This window comes from Asterias amurensis, chromosome 2, assembly GCF_032118995.1.
Source record: "Asterias amurensis chromosome 2, ASM3211899v1".
Lineage (NCBI taxonomy): Eukaryota > Metazoa > Echinodermata > Asteroidea > Forcipulatida > Asteriidae > Asterias > Asterias amurensis.
This window is the reverse complement of record NC_092649.1, coordinates 24862960-24878203: the sequence shown is the minus strand read 5'-3', so window position 1 is coordinate 24878203 and position 15244 is coordinate 24862960. Positions and strand designations below refer to the sequence as shown.

At 40.0% G+C, this 15244-nt stretch overlaps 1 protein-coding gene across 1 annotated transcript in view; it reads right to left on the bottom strand.

Moving 5' to 3' along the window:
* The window catches only part of LOC139954333 (filamin-A-like), a 132331-nt gene that overhangs the window by 76050 nt on the left and 41037 nt on the right, over positions 1-15244 (bottom strand). Inside the window, exons 3-7 of the mRNA XM_071954089.1 lie at positions 4932-5195; positions 4273-4370; positions 3601-3729; positions 1448-1660; positions 411-573 (exon numbers count right to left, since the gene is read on the bottom strand). Of these exons, the coding sequence (XP_071810190.1) occupies positions 411-573; positions 1448-1660; positions 3601-3729; positions 4273-4370; positions 4932-5195 (867 nt within the window). The remainder of the gene's footprint in view (positions 1-410; positions 574-1447; positions 1661-3600; positions 3730-4272; positions 4371-4931; positions 5196-15244) is intronic.

The following is a 15244-nucleotide window of genomic DNA, read 5'->3' as shown; positions in this document are numbered from 1 at the left end:
ACCTTATTTGGTTTGAGGAGAGGCTGATAGTATAAAACATTGTGAGAAACGGCTCCCTCAGAAGTGATGTAGTTTTCAAGAAAAAAGTAATTTTCCACGAATTTGATTTCGAGACCACAGAATTAGATTTTGAGGTCTCGAAATTACATGTAAGCACACAACTTCGTGTGACAAGGGTGTTTTTTCTTTTGTTATTATTTCACAACTTTGGCCCATCACTATGGAATGAACTCTATACTCTTCGACAAGTCACTGGAAACCTACTTTTTTGCAATTTTGTTTTCGAACATTTAACTCATTGTAGGCCCACTTGCTTCTGCATCTCTCCTGCGCCAGGAGTGTCTTTAAGACATGGCCCCTTTTATTATAGTTGTTTGTTCACTATAGTGTGTTCTTTTCTGGGTTCTAACCTGCAGTAAAGACTTCAAAGTAGGTGGGTTTGTTGACGATGAGGCCAGTTGCCTCCAGTCCAGGGCCCTTGGCCGAGCATTTGGATGCATTGCCCTTCATATCCCCAATCTCCACAGTGTAGGGGCTCTTCTGAATTTGTTGTCCTTTGAAGAGGATGGTAATCTGTTGGCAAAGGAGGAGGATGAAAAAAACTATTCAAAGTTATCATTTCTCTTACCCTGAATAAGCATTACTGATTGAAAGATTGCCAATGAATAGTTTGTGGTGTGTCATGGCCTAGGGGTTAAGAGCATCAGACTCAAACTCTGGTGTTTCTGATCAGCAGAGTGTGGGTTCGAGTCCCAGTTGTGACACCTGTGTCCTTAAGCAAGACAATTCACCATTATGCTCCGTCCTTCGGATGGGACATAAAGCAGTTGGTCTTGTGTGTTGCGTAACGCAAGAAACAGAACACAGTGCACTTAATGAAAGGGGAAGTTCGTTCCGGTGTTCCTGGTTTGATTGGCAGCATATTGCGCTACACTACCTTACTACATGGTGCTATGTGAAAGGAATACATAGTAGGTCTTATATAACAAACATACATGTAGCCCAACACATGGGTGGCATGGTTGGCATGTGCGTAAAGCGCTCGCATCTCACCAAGGTGACCCGGGTTCGATTCCTGGCCAGGGCCATATGTGAGTTGAGTTCTGCGTTGGTTCTCTGCTGTGCCACAAGGGTTTTCCAGACAATCAGGTTTTCCTCCCTTGAAAAAAATCAAACACTTTCGATCTTGGCTGTGCTCCATGGTCATAATGGGTTGATGTGGCTGGCAGCCAAAGGCGCCCTTGCATGCCTGCTTCTTGAACACGCTGTAACTGCGTCCTTCGCAATTCAGCTCTTAGCTGTGAGTAAGGATGATTAGCCCCCAAATTATTATTATTATACCTTGAAGGCAAATACTGTGTGTTACAGCGCCTTCAGTGTCACTGGGCGACGGATATGCACACTTTATAAGAAGCCACTATTATCATTACTTTGGCCACCAGCTTACCGTGTGGGTACCAGCTATCATTGCTGTGTATGTCACAGTGTACGTCTTGTTCTTGTCGCTGTTGAACTTGCACTCGTTGGGAACAGTTTTGCCATCGGGTCCCTGGATGGTGACTTCCACCTTGCCGCTGCCGGCTGAGAACGTCTCCACGGTGAAATTGGTAGGAACACTGATCACGTTTCCTTTCTCCAGACCAGGTCCGTACGCACGTACCTGTTGCAAATAAAGAAATTTTACAATTTATAAAACCATTTTTATAGCGCACTTCACACTGTGGCCTTTATCTATAAGGTGCAGCCGGTTGCCTGTTTCAAGAATACCCCATGGTTTTAGCACTCACCCCTACTCCAAAGCAGGGGTGGTTATTTCTTGAGGTATGCCCATTTGCCGGGGTAGATTAGAGGAAAACGATCCAAGTTTGAAAGGGACGATTGTTGTTCCCGGGGTCACCCCCGGTGAATAGAGTAGAGTGAGAAGGATACTCATGTATACGAGTTGTGTTACATACATGTATAGTAACACTTTCGCAAGCTTTTTGATAGTGGACATTTTTGAATTGTGACAAGTGTTTTTTTTTTACCATGCCCTTTTTTTGTAATGCGACTGACCGCTTTTTACAACGTTATAACATCCCGAGCACAAAGCCCACAACATTTCTTATCATCACTTCAAAGCCTTGGGTGTCAAGTACAAATCAGTCTATAGACTTAGTGGAAAGAGTATCTCACATAGAACTTCTAGCACCAAGATTGAGAAATGACACTGAAAAGTGTAATACGACTGACCATGGAATTGCCCATATGAGGGTATATAGTGTTGAACTGAATAATCAGCAACATGTAAGCCCAGTTTATGCCAGTGCTGCATACTCCAAAGGAGTTGCGATGGTTTAGGATGGCTTGGGGCACAATGAAACGGGGCATAAATAGTGTAAGGATAAAGTTGGGTGGCTACATATCCATACTTGGCAGCACAGGCTGTCTACTCCCCAGGGAGCTGAGATGGTTTATGGATTGAAACAAATGGCGCATTGTTTAGGATGATAGGGTTCATGTGGAGTGTCGTGGCCGAGTGGATAAGAGCACTGAACTCAAGCTCTGATGCTTCTGTTCAGGGTTCGAATCCCGGTCGTGACACTTGTGTCCCTGAGCAAGACACTGAACTATAATTGCTTCTCTCCACCCAGGGGTAAATGGGTACCTGTGAGGGCAGAGATGGTTATTGTGATTGATTTAGTCGAGTAGCGCATATATTGCGCACAGGCTGTATGCTCCAAAGGGAGCTGAGATGGTTTAAGGAATGATTTAAGGCCCAATGACGCTTTGAGACAGGTGTGAAAAGCGCTATATAAAAACGGGTTGTTATTATTATTATTATTATTATTATTATGTGCCATGACATCGACGTTGGAGGACACTGGTGCTGAGCTGAACAAATGTCTATTCTTATTACTTTTGTTCAGGAAAAACAGGCCTGGAATCCCATCTTGGAGAGGGCAAGGCCATTTTTATTTTGGAAAGGGCACTTTCATTGGAAAATCTGAAAGTATATAGGAAACATCTGAAGGGGCACCAAGGCCAAGACTAGGGGCAACAGAGGTAATGGCCTGCATGTAATTCAAGGCCTGGTTAAAGACTCCCCATGGGTAGGGTGAATGGTTACCTGTAATGGCAGAGTTGGTTCTTGTGATTGAATTAGCCGAGTAGCGCATTATTTGTTGCACCTGCTGTATACTCTCCAGGGAGCTGAGATGGCTTAAGAGTGTATAAAATGGCCAAGTGACCAGGGCCCAATTTCATAGCGCTGCTTAACAGTAAGCAAATTTGCGTGCTTACTGTAGCAGAAAAAAACTTGCTTAAGCCGTAGCGTATTTCACAGGTTAGCAGAAAAATTGGGTGGCCCTATTGCGTGGTTACCGGGATTTGCATTGTGACGTCATTTATTTTTGTGCGGTAAGCACTGGAAGGTTAGCATGCCTTTTCGTGTGCTTACGGTTAGCAGCGCTATGAAATGGAAATTGCACAGTATAAATCGGCCAATAAGCAGCGCTATGAAAATGGGCCCAGGGGTTGGAGCACTTCGAGAAGCCCTTCGAGTGAGAAAAGCACGATATAAAAAACCCAATTCAGATTGTTATTATTGTTCTCACTAACCTTTTTCGCGTTAGATTTGGGTCTGAGGGGAGCACCTGGCTTGACTTTGCACTTGGGGAACTCAGCGAGGTATGTCATCATACTGAGATCGTCCACTTTGGGGTTGCACATGTCCTTGGGGTCCAACACCTGCAGGATACGAAGGAAGAACAAAAGGGGAATACAGGCTGAGTTGTTGAGTAATTCAGAAGGAAATATTTCTCTGGAATATTGGTACCGGTATGAACTTCAGGGTTCTCCAGAGTTTCTTCTCCTTAAAAATGTGGGGCATTCTGTCTTCTGATTGCTTTCTACTCTGCGCTTATTTTCTCCCAACTGTGCAATCCGGAGTCGGTATTTGGGCATAGAGGAAGCTTTGTGCATGAGAACACTGAACGTTACAACTAAAATTAGTTGAGCATTCAGGTAAAAACTAGTCTCTCTTCTACCATGAAAGATGTTTAAAGTAAGACTTACAGTTTGTATAAAGCTTTGCATGGTGGTTGTATGATGCAGGTAAGGTTTGGGAAGTCTTCTTTGCCCCATTTCATGAATCTGCTTACAGCTGAGCAAATTGTTATGCCAGAATACAAATCACTACGGCAGTATTGACAACTCATCTGAAGACGATCTTAGTGCTTACTGAAACCAAGCCTAGATATTTTTAGTTCCGTTCCATGATTGGCTACTTACCTGAGGTACATCCAGCCAATCCTGAGCCAGCTTCATGGCCTCCTTGGCATTCTTCAAATTATCCTTGGGATCCCAGTCCTCCCAGTCAGGGCACAGTCCTGAGGAAAAAACAAAAACAAGAGTGAACCACACATATCATGACTAATACTGCAAAAGTTTAAAAAATAGTTAACGGTCTGGGCCTAATTCCATGGCTCTGCTTACCGTAAGCACAGAATCGGCGCTTATAGAAGCAGGGAATTCTGTGCTTACGGCAAGCCTATTTCACGGTTAAGTGGCGAATTTTGGCGTCTGCGCATGTGTATTCCACGTTACTAGTCATTCTACGCTTACAAGGCTAGCGCAGAAATTCGGCGCTTGCACGTAAGCGCAGAATTCGGCGGTAAGCAGAGCCATGAAATTGGGCCCAGGTCATTAACTAGTTTTTACATTGTACATGTACACCATACAGGCATGGGCTCTATTCTTGAACCCTTAGCAATTTTGCTCTGGTAAATGTGCACAAGGAAAATACAATTTTGTATTGGCAAAGGGCATCGCAGTACATGCACAGAGCACCGCAGCAATTAATGTGGGCGCTGTGGGTTATGAATAATCAAAACAACGACCAACGACTTATTTTGCTTGTTCGCATCAAACACCGACTTTGAATTGCTAACCTGGTGCCACAGCATCTACGAGGGCGCCGATGGCCCGCCCATCGTTCCAGTCGCGGGTGAAGTTCTTGATGGGGAGCTCGGGGACCTTGTTCTGGATCCAGCTCAGTAGTTTCTCCTTGGGAGTTGGGGCTCGTTTCCTGGTGGGATCTTCCTCGAATTCCCCCTCGTCGTCCCACATTGGCATGGAGATGGAGTAATGGAGGATAAGCAGCCATATCAGACCGAGGATCAGCTTTCGTTTACCGTCTACGACATCTGTACTGTCTGCGGAGAAAAAAGAAAATAGATGAAAACCAAAGAAATCAGTTGCTGGGTTTCTCACAAAGTGTAGCTTTGGTGTTTGAAACAGTTTGATTGTTTTAAAGGGTCTATGTACTTTTTGTAGGACAAAAAACACAATGTCTACAGATTTACACTAAACTTACACTGTGTGTAGATAATGATAGCAGAAAGCTTCAGTGGAAATATTGTTGAGGTACTGTAGTTTTTGAGATGTCATGAAAATAATTGTTGTCTCGGTGATCATGAGACGAAAATTATTTTAGCATGTAAAAACGTTTACATGACATTGTTAACTACTCATTTCTCAAAAACTACAGCATCTCAGCAACTTATATTTAAAGGTACGCTTTCTACTATCATGATCTTCAAACAGTGTAAGTTTAATGTAAACCTGTGGACATTGTGTTTTCTGTTACGAAAAGTACCAAAATCCTTTAATCCTACATATATGTAGAAAAGTATGCATGCTGTGGGCCAAATTTATTTTTTATTTACATTTCTTTTTTAAAACCTTTATTTTATGATCGGTTGTATTTTGTTTACGTTGTTATTTTGGTTGACTTGTGAAACACACTCACAATATGGTCTTATTTATTGACAGTTCAACTAATTTCTGAACAACAGTTTTAAGTACAGGTGTATCATGATGTATAAAGACACAGGCATGAGGATGTTGAACAGTGAGTTGTCATTGTATATACTGTATGGTCAGAAAAATATTGTATACATTGTTTGTGTGTACACATCGCGTGTGACTGGCAGATGGCGTTTAAACTAATATTTATATCCAGAAAAATAATTAAACAAAAATAAAGCACCTTGTAAACCCTTATCAGGTGCTTAATAATTGGGTCTCAGAATTCATCACTGCAATAACCTATCTTTCTGAAAGTTTTTATACTCAGCGACTTGAGTACCTTGTGTGGTAGTACGTGTGCTACAATGTATATATATTACTATTTTTCGATATTACAAACTAAATGAAAACTTGATTTATCGGAGCCAAAACCTTATGTTTATCAAAACCCAAGCAGGTGAAGTGAAATAAGTTTCACCAGCTTTCAGGAATCAAACTGATATTATTTCACAAATTTGAAGGTCACCAAAAAATTAAAAAACTCTCTAAATATTTGATAAGGATACTTAATGACTTGCTACAGAATAAATTTACGTCAGTAACATGAGCCAATGAATACATGCACATTGTACATACTGTGTAAGGAATACATCATGTACATATATGTCAAGTGGGCACCATATGTCATGCCTGGGACATATAAATTTATTACTGCAATTCTAGAACATGTCAAACTAAAATGTATACGCAGGCGAAGCTAATTTATGGTTTTCCACAACCCTGGACTGTTTTTGCGAACAATAAGACCTGGGCCCAAATTTGTAGAGCCAGGTAAGCGCAAATTAAGTTGCCATACTAAAATAAGGTTTGCCAGGCCATTATTGTACCATTTGTGATTGGTTTCGTGCTCACTTCGCTTAAAGGCAAAGGATACCTTTGGTTTTTCGAACCGTTCTATTATTTTAATCCTATCCAAAGGTAGATGTACATGTAGGCCTACACAATAGGAGACTTTGGGACACTAGGTGGCAGCAGACTTACCAGGTTAATCCCCATTGTTTACGCAGTTCTGAGCACACGCACATTACAGAGAACAATGGATTTTACCTGGTAAGTCTGCTGCCACCAAGCGTCCCAAAAGTCTCCCATTAAACTAGCCGGCGAAAAGTTCATTTAAAAAGGTGGTCGTGTTTTTGATAGATAGACGAAAATCCGGAACAACAATGTCCATGCAGAAGAATGATCTATTGCATGAATACACAACCTGAGAAGTGTGACGACAGTAATGCTTCTCAGATTCAAATTTTGATGAAAACTGACATTTCCCAGTGAAATGTTTCTCAAAATGGGTTTTTTAAAGCATTAAAGGCAATGGACACTATTGGTAATTACTCAAAATAATTATTAGCATAAAATCTTACTTGGTAATGTGTAATGGGGAGAGGTTGATAGTATAAAACATTGTGAGAAACGGCTCCCTCTGAAGTGGCGTAGTTTTCAAGAAACAAGGTATTTTCCATGAGTTTGGTTTTGAGACCTCAGAATTAGATTTTGAGGTCTCAAAATCATGCATCTGAAAGCTCACAACTTCGTGTGACAAGGGTGGGTTTTTTTTCTCATTATTATCTCGCAACTTCGACAACCGACTGAGCTCAAATTTCCACAGGTTTGTTATTTAATGCATGTTGAGATACACCAACTGAGAAGACTGGTCTTTGACAATCACCAAAAGTGTCCAGTGTCTTTACAATACTCTCAAAACAGAAAGCTGCTAACCAAAGTTTTTACTGCCATTAGTTTTAAGAGTGATTCCCAAATGTACATTTTCCCTTTAATCAAGAATTTCGCCAACATGAGACTGATCTAATTAGTTGAAAGTGTTTTGGACATTGCCAGTTAACGGGCAAAATAAACCCACATTCTCTGCACTTGATTTATGTCTATGAAGGGATGCTTTCTAGCAGCTTATGGTACTTTCAGTTGCTATTAATATATTTACCAGTAATTTGTGGTAACTGTGGTTTGAGATGGCATTCTAAACCAAGGAAGATTGGAATTATTGAGGTGCTAGGCGTCAACACAATAAACTTCCTTATAAGGTTACCATAAGGTTACCTATAAAATACAAGGACATCCTTAATGATCAGTGAAGTGGGGAGGGAGTAGTGTGTGTCTGAGACTTAGGCCTATAGACCGTATTGAATATGACGTCACCGTTCAAATATCTGCCCAACAACATGGCGTCCGTGAGCGTGTGCGTGCTTGCGCTGTAGAAATCACACTGGGAATGCTGCGCGTGCTTCTTTGGTGTACGTATTTAGACGCACATACAGTATGGTTTGCCCTACAAGATGGCGACTTTCATAGCAGCAAAGGGGTTATTCCATACGGTCTATAGTGGGAGGATATGAAAAGGGATGGACCATATAGAAGCTAAGATGTAAATGAATATTCCAAAGATTTCACTTTAACTTTATAGTTTACTTCACTCAAACCAATGTGATGGCGGTGTGACTTTTGTACGCTATACTCTCGCAAATATGCTACCGGTTTCATTCTTTAAACAAATTTTTGTTATTCAACTGTTTTCTTTATGTAGGGTCATAGTTTATTTGTTGTCAACATATAATGTCCTTTATAATAGTCAGAACTATCAGTATCCCGAGATAGATGTAATAAAAGTAGCGTTTGAAAGTTTCAGTTTGAATTGTAAAAGTTGAAGATCAAAGTTGAAGCATAAAACTTTGACAGAAACCACAAAGTTTGTATATGTACAGGTAGGCCTGTGGGTTTGTATGAAATGACAAAAGGCAATGAGAATGTTAAGCTGTACAGGAACACTGTTGTATCATTATGCACCCACCCATGTAGGGCTAGCATTCCTTGGCGTTCACACCGGGACAGAGTTCAAGGAAATATTGTACAAAAATGGATCAAACAACGACAAATACTGGATACTGACACCAGGGATTAGTAAATATAATACATTATAGTGAAGTACCAGCTAAAACCACTCCCTTTCGGCCTATATAACTCTGACTCGTTAACCAACTGAGTCTAACTTCACTGCCTAGATGGTAACACGTGTGATACAATCTGATTGTGGATGAGTCCTTTGCATTCAAGCCATAGGACACTTTCGGTACAGAATTTTTTTTTAAAGTTCACAGATTTACACATAACTTACAGGGTTTACAGAAGGTAATGGTGAAAGACTTCTCTTGAAATATTATTCCATGAAACGCTTTACGTTTTGAGAAAACATTAAAACAATATCAATTCTCGATATCGAGAATTACGGATTTATTTGAAACAAATGTCATGACTTGGCAAAACGTGCGGAAACAAGGGTGGGTTTTCCCGTTATTTTCTCTGGACTTCGATGACCGATTGAGCCTAAATTTTCACTGGTTTGTTATTTTATATATAAGTTGTGATACACGAAGTGTGGGCCTTGGACAATACTGTTTACCGAAAGTGTCCAATGGCTTGAAAGTTGTGTTTCTTGGGAGGAGTTTGTTAAAACTTTTCAAGTGGATAAATTTGATTGATAGAAAACAACTTCAAGAATAAATGCAATCCTCATAATATTGGTGACTGTACAGCTACATGTAGGATGGTTCCGTTGTGTTTTCTTTTATGGCAAACTTTCCGACTTATTAATCAAACCACGTCGTAGGCTCTTGATTTTAAAAAGAGGTAAAAAACCTGTGACCAAATTGGCCTCAATAAACCAATGTCAGTTCATGTACATATGTATAGGCCTACATACAACATGTATCACTACCAAGATTTTTTGTTATCACATTTAACCATGGTGGCAAAAACAAACTGTGCCAGTTCATTGATTGTTCCAAGTTTATGGTGCAAAGGACTTTAAACACATGTTGACTCCTTCCTCCAAAGTAAACGTTCCATGTTCCTTTCACAAAAGTGTTTTGGTTCTTTTTCTTTTATTGTACATAACAAATTATGTTTTTGCAAAAGGTATAGAGCCTACATTCTTTTCTGTCTCACACCAGAATGAATGTCAGAGTTCAACTTCCAAATCTCCACCATCATGCAATGTGTACAATTACCAGGAGAGAAAGCCAGTGCAGTGGAATTGTGTGAGCACTTGTCAAACATGATTTTCGTCAACTTTGTTTTTCTCTACACTTTCGCCCAACTTTTAAATAGGCCTACAGACTAACACGCCAAGAACCTGTTGCAGTAAAAGAAGCAATTGTGAAGTTAAGGTATGGAGACTAGCTGCTCTACATGTAGCTGATATTGCTTAGCAGTAAACCATTCAACTAAACGCTCTTCTTGTTTTGGTGTGTTTGTATTGCCTACCCTCCGAGGACATTTTACAATAGGGACAATAGGTCCTCACTAGTCGGTCCTTTGTTTTCAGGTGTCCTCACTAGTCATTCCGTGTACAAAACCAATGGGGATTGCTTCAACACAGGAACAACAGAAAGTACAATAGGCGTCCTCTAAAGTATAGGAGTGCTGTTATGTGTGTGTAACTGGTGGCTCTCATCCACCCAAAAAGGACTTGGGCAAGTTGATGCTTTCGCAGGGACTTGTGCAAGTTGAAGCATTATTAGGCACACTCTTTTGTGTTTTCTGGAACAGGTCAGCTATCCCTCGTTGTGTGGTTGCACCTCAGAGTCAGACTTTGTAAACAACCCAACAGAATACCTGTCTCTTCAATGGAAGGCCAAAGGGCTCCCATACATGTACATTCCAGGGTTTTTTGACAGAATTTGAAAGCAAACACATGAGTGTTCATATACGTATAGTAGCTTGTGGTTCTGCATTCAATATTGTTTGCATTCAGTAAATCTTTTTTGTAAATTTTTGTAAATGAATCAATGAAATAAAAATATCTTCTGAATGGATGTTTCTACCGAGTCTATTTAATTAGGACTTATTACCATTACAGAATACAAATTACAGAATACAAATTTTTCATTACCACTGGTAGACATTTAAAAGGCCTCGCACCAGTTAAACAGTTTGGCCATTCCTTACCATCAACATCTCTCTTTTATTATCAGTGACTGTTCAGGTAAATAATTTAGGCTTTTCATGCTTAGATTTGACCGCTTTCAGTTTCATAGTCTAAATCTAGTGCTTTTAAAGGAGCTGTGTTGTCCTGATCAAAGCAGACCATTGGCTGTACATGGATTTATGAACTCTCACCCTGCTATGGCACGCACACGCGATATGATACGGAAGAAGGGCTCATGCATTCCGTAACTGGCTGATACGTAGTTCACAGGCATGCAACTGCCCGATGAAAAAAAAAAGAGGAACATTTTCAAAGGCACAACCCAAGTGCGGAGCGAGGCAGCCGAAACGCCACGGGACATGATACCCACAACAGTACCCTAGAAAATGTTGAGGTTTATTATGCTCTTGGGTGCATTTTTAGCATGAACTAGGCTTATTTTACATGATTGTAGTTGTACACTGTTAATGCCAGGCATATATTAGGCTTTAAAAAAAAAAACGAAAAAAAAAAAAAAAAATGTTTTTTTTTTTTTGTTCGTTTTTTTTTTATTTTTTATTTTTTTTTTTCACGTAAAAAAACGCTGAATTCCGCGGAAACGCGGAAGAGTTGCATGCCTGAGTTCATAATGTCATGTCAAAGACCCGCTTTGGTGACAACACAGCTCCTTTAACAGTGCCTCAGACTTTTCCCAACCTTAATTCCCTGTTGAAGGTTCCAAATTCTTAAGGTGACCCATCATGTAACACAAACATCAAACAAACCAAACACCCAACTTCCACACTCAAGGTGATTCCAAGCAGAGGAAGTCAGGAACACACTAGATCATGACTTGAGTTTCACAGCATGTGACTGGTATTGAAAGATAAGGCACAACAATAGTTTCTCAGAACTTTAATCTTCCCAAGTCCTTCAAAATCATCCAAAAGGATTTCAAAGATTTTGAAGAATTGAGCCATGCTTGATTTCGACCCTTTTTATCGGTAGCCACCGCCGGAGTCAAATAAATGGTTACACTGGAAATGTGCGCACATGTGTACGCCACGCACAACTCTCAACCAATGACAAGTCTTCGTTGACCTCAGTGAGGGCGCTGTTTTGGATTGTGGGGTCACATGCAAGGGTTCTTTTGGTCCAAATAGCTCATAGATTGGAGGCAGGGAGATCTACACGTATACAAACTATTATTGTTATTTTTAGACCATTGTGGCTGGTACCTGCAATGTTTGTCAGCGATTATTGTTTTTAACTGCACTATAATAAACTCCTAGATAAATGTTTCCTGGTCCGCTGATAACATCTGGGAAATTTAATTTCTCCATCAAAGGACCCTTTATGCATTCTACATTCTGCATTCTACATTCTAGAGCAGCTTCTTGAAAGTTTCAGAAAACACCTAATGTGCTTTGCACACTTTTGTGGAGGGTTGAACAAACAAAAAACGTTAATTTTACCATGGTTATCAACAAATATTTATATCCGTAATTCACAGAATTTCAAGCACACAATTTGTGTACCGGTATTTGTGATCTCTTTAAACTACATACATGCTTTATATAAACCTTGCCCTATGATATACCACAAACAAATAAAATAGTTCACCAAAAATATTATTAACAAAAAAGGGCAACTGCCTTTATAAGTGCTTCAAAAGATAGCTCAACCGATAGAGTGCTGGCCTGTTCAAATCTGAAGGTTGTGGTCTTAAATCTCAATCTAGTCAGTTTTCATTCGCTTACAACCAAATGGAATTAAAATTAACCAAGTCAGTTTCCCATTATGGTCTACCAAGCCTACTAATTTGTCACTTCACATAGAAGCACAAAACGTAGGCTTCATTCACCATAGAAGACATTTTAATCATGGTTAATAAAATCAAGTGAGCTTTGCAGAGACACCGTGTAAGAAATCTCTCTCTGGAGCTGTGTCGTGGGTCTGAAAAGAACCCGATTCTTAAAGAAGCTGGACACTTTGAGAACCAATCACGTGATGCGCAACAAAAACGCATGTTACATGGCTCGACGGGCCGGGTAACATGAAAAGTGATGTACACCGGTGTACATCACCTTGATCGTTCTCAGCGTTGGTCGATTTCCAGCGCTGTGTACAAAACAACCGTAGGTTCGAGGGAATTGTTTCTTGTTCGTCTGCTTATTAAACAAATGAATAGTCCGTCGTAAAAATGTTTGAAGATGACAACAGAACTTCGAGAAGAGGAATAACAATTAAACAACGGTATAACAAAACAATTGTTGCACGCTGTGACTGGGGTCCATGGGTTTTATACACCCTCGAGGGGAAATGGCACCCTCAGCTTCGCCTCGGGTGCCATTTTCCTCCTCGGGTGTTCAAAACGCCATGGACCCCACTCACAGCGTGCAACAATTGTATAATGTACCACCCCCTTAAACAAAAAGGAAGTTGTAATGATGTATCAAGTTTGTAATATACAGGAAGACGTGTACAGATTTAGGAAGTAAATCAGCCTTGCACAGAGTCATGATATCTTGGATGCATTTTCCGTTATTGACACTAAGTCCCAGGGTCGCTGTCATCCCAAACCATTCAAATCGGAAGATACACGTAACTATACCCTAAATAAAACCTTATTCTATCATTCATCTTTTAACCTTAACTAATAACAAAATCCACATCAGATTTTGTTCAATTGAACGACCTCAGTAGTGCGTAACCAAATTGCCCTTTCATTGCATTTGAATTATATCACCTGTACACAGTCTATCAGAGTTACCATAAAAGGCCTTATACCCTATTGACAAGTACGATTTGAAGGTTGCATGGTGTTGAAAGTAACATAAAAGTAGTTCATGGGAAACCACCATTTCTCTTCGGTAAAGAAATGTTCATTCTGATAAGAACCAAAAGTGGTACTATTACATTGCGGTACTCGCTGCCAAAAAGAGGATTCACTCTGCCTCTAGCTACCCGGCAATCTCGCTGGTCTAGTTGGTAAGACACTGCTTTAGAATTGCAAGGGTCAGGAGTTTGAATCTCACTTGAGGAATATATTTTTTTTCACAGGACTCGGGGAAGTACTAAGTATACATTGCAACATACATCGGTGTAGGGGTAAAAACCGAAACTAATATTCTTTATCCCCGATTCAAAATTATAAAAGTGAGCCAGTTTCAAGCCAGAACCACCAATTCTGTTCTCACCTGGTGGTTCCTCAGAAAACCACCTCATACCTGGTTTACACAAAAAAGTTTCCAAAGGATGATAAACATTCCCACTGTAATAAAACTTTTAATCTTTTATGTCTCTTTCCCTATATCTCATGAAATACCTTATAAGGGTTGCATGGATATTATTTCATCAAGAACCTGAAGCTACGAACAGAAAACATGGTGTTTCTGTCTCAAACAGCAAACTGTCCTACATGTACCATTGATCTGAAAAGTTCCGGCAGAACTGAGGTTTGGGCGCTATTGAATTTCAAGATTAAATTGCAGAACAAACGGTAGACCTGGGTCCTTTTTCTAGTATACAACAAATGCACGCAATGTGTGCAAAGATAAACTTTCAGAATCGAAACCAAACGGCACATTCCACACCTAGGTATATGGATTAATAACAATGAATAACAACATACAAATAGGCCTACAAAAGGTTGTTTGCAAGAAACATCAGAGGTGAATAAAAACGGAAGAAAACAAATGTGATAACTGAAAACAAACCTTGTTAAAAAAGATATTGCTACAATTTGTGACTTAAAGAGGTTACAAACGTTACAAACGTTACCCATTGAGCCGGGCCCTGTAGAAAAACACTGTGTGCTGCTTTTGTAGAACTTTGCTATTTTAAATGTCATGCGCCCAGAAAGCTGAAAGATTTGGGCCTAAGCTCAGGACTACAAGTATTTGGTCATTTGTGCCGTTCGTTTAAATTGTCTTGATCTTGCATATTTTGGACTCAACTAACGAAACAGTGGTCTCTCAGAGTAATTGTTTGGCAAAAAAAGACAACGTTTATTCGTTGCCTTGTTGATTTTTTCTTTCGAATAATTACATTCTTTATTTATAAAGCCCCTTTGATCAATAAAGATAGGAGAAAGTGAAATTAAAGACCTTACACCGATGAATTGGCAAGATGTCAGCAAATACCAGCACTGAACAAACCCCCTTTTCTTTAGTGATGGTGTTTCACCAGGGAAGAGGGGGTTGCAGGCCTAAATGTTTCAAATACATTTCCATTCACTTAAAGGAACATAACAGAATTGGTTTTGCTAGCAAAAGAGTTGCTGGCAGTGTAAGCACTTTATGTAATCCACCATATACATAAACTGGCAAACCTGTAGAAGTTTCGAGATCGATCGGCCATCTGGGTCACGAGAGAATAGTGAAAAACCGATTTCAAATTTTGCATTGCATCGATGCCAAAACAAAAATGAATAAAACGCTCACTGAGCGATAAACACGCGAAATTAGATTATTT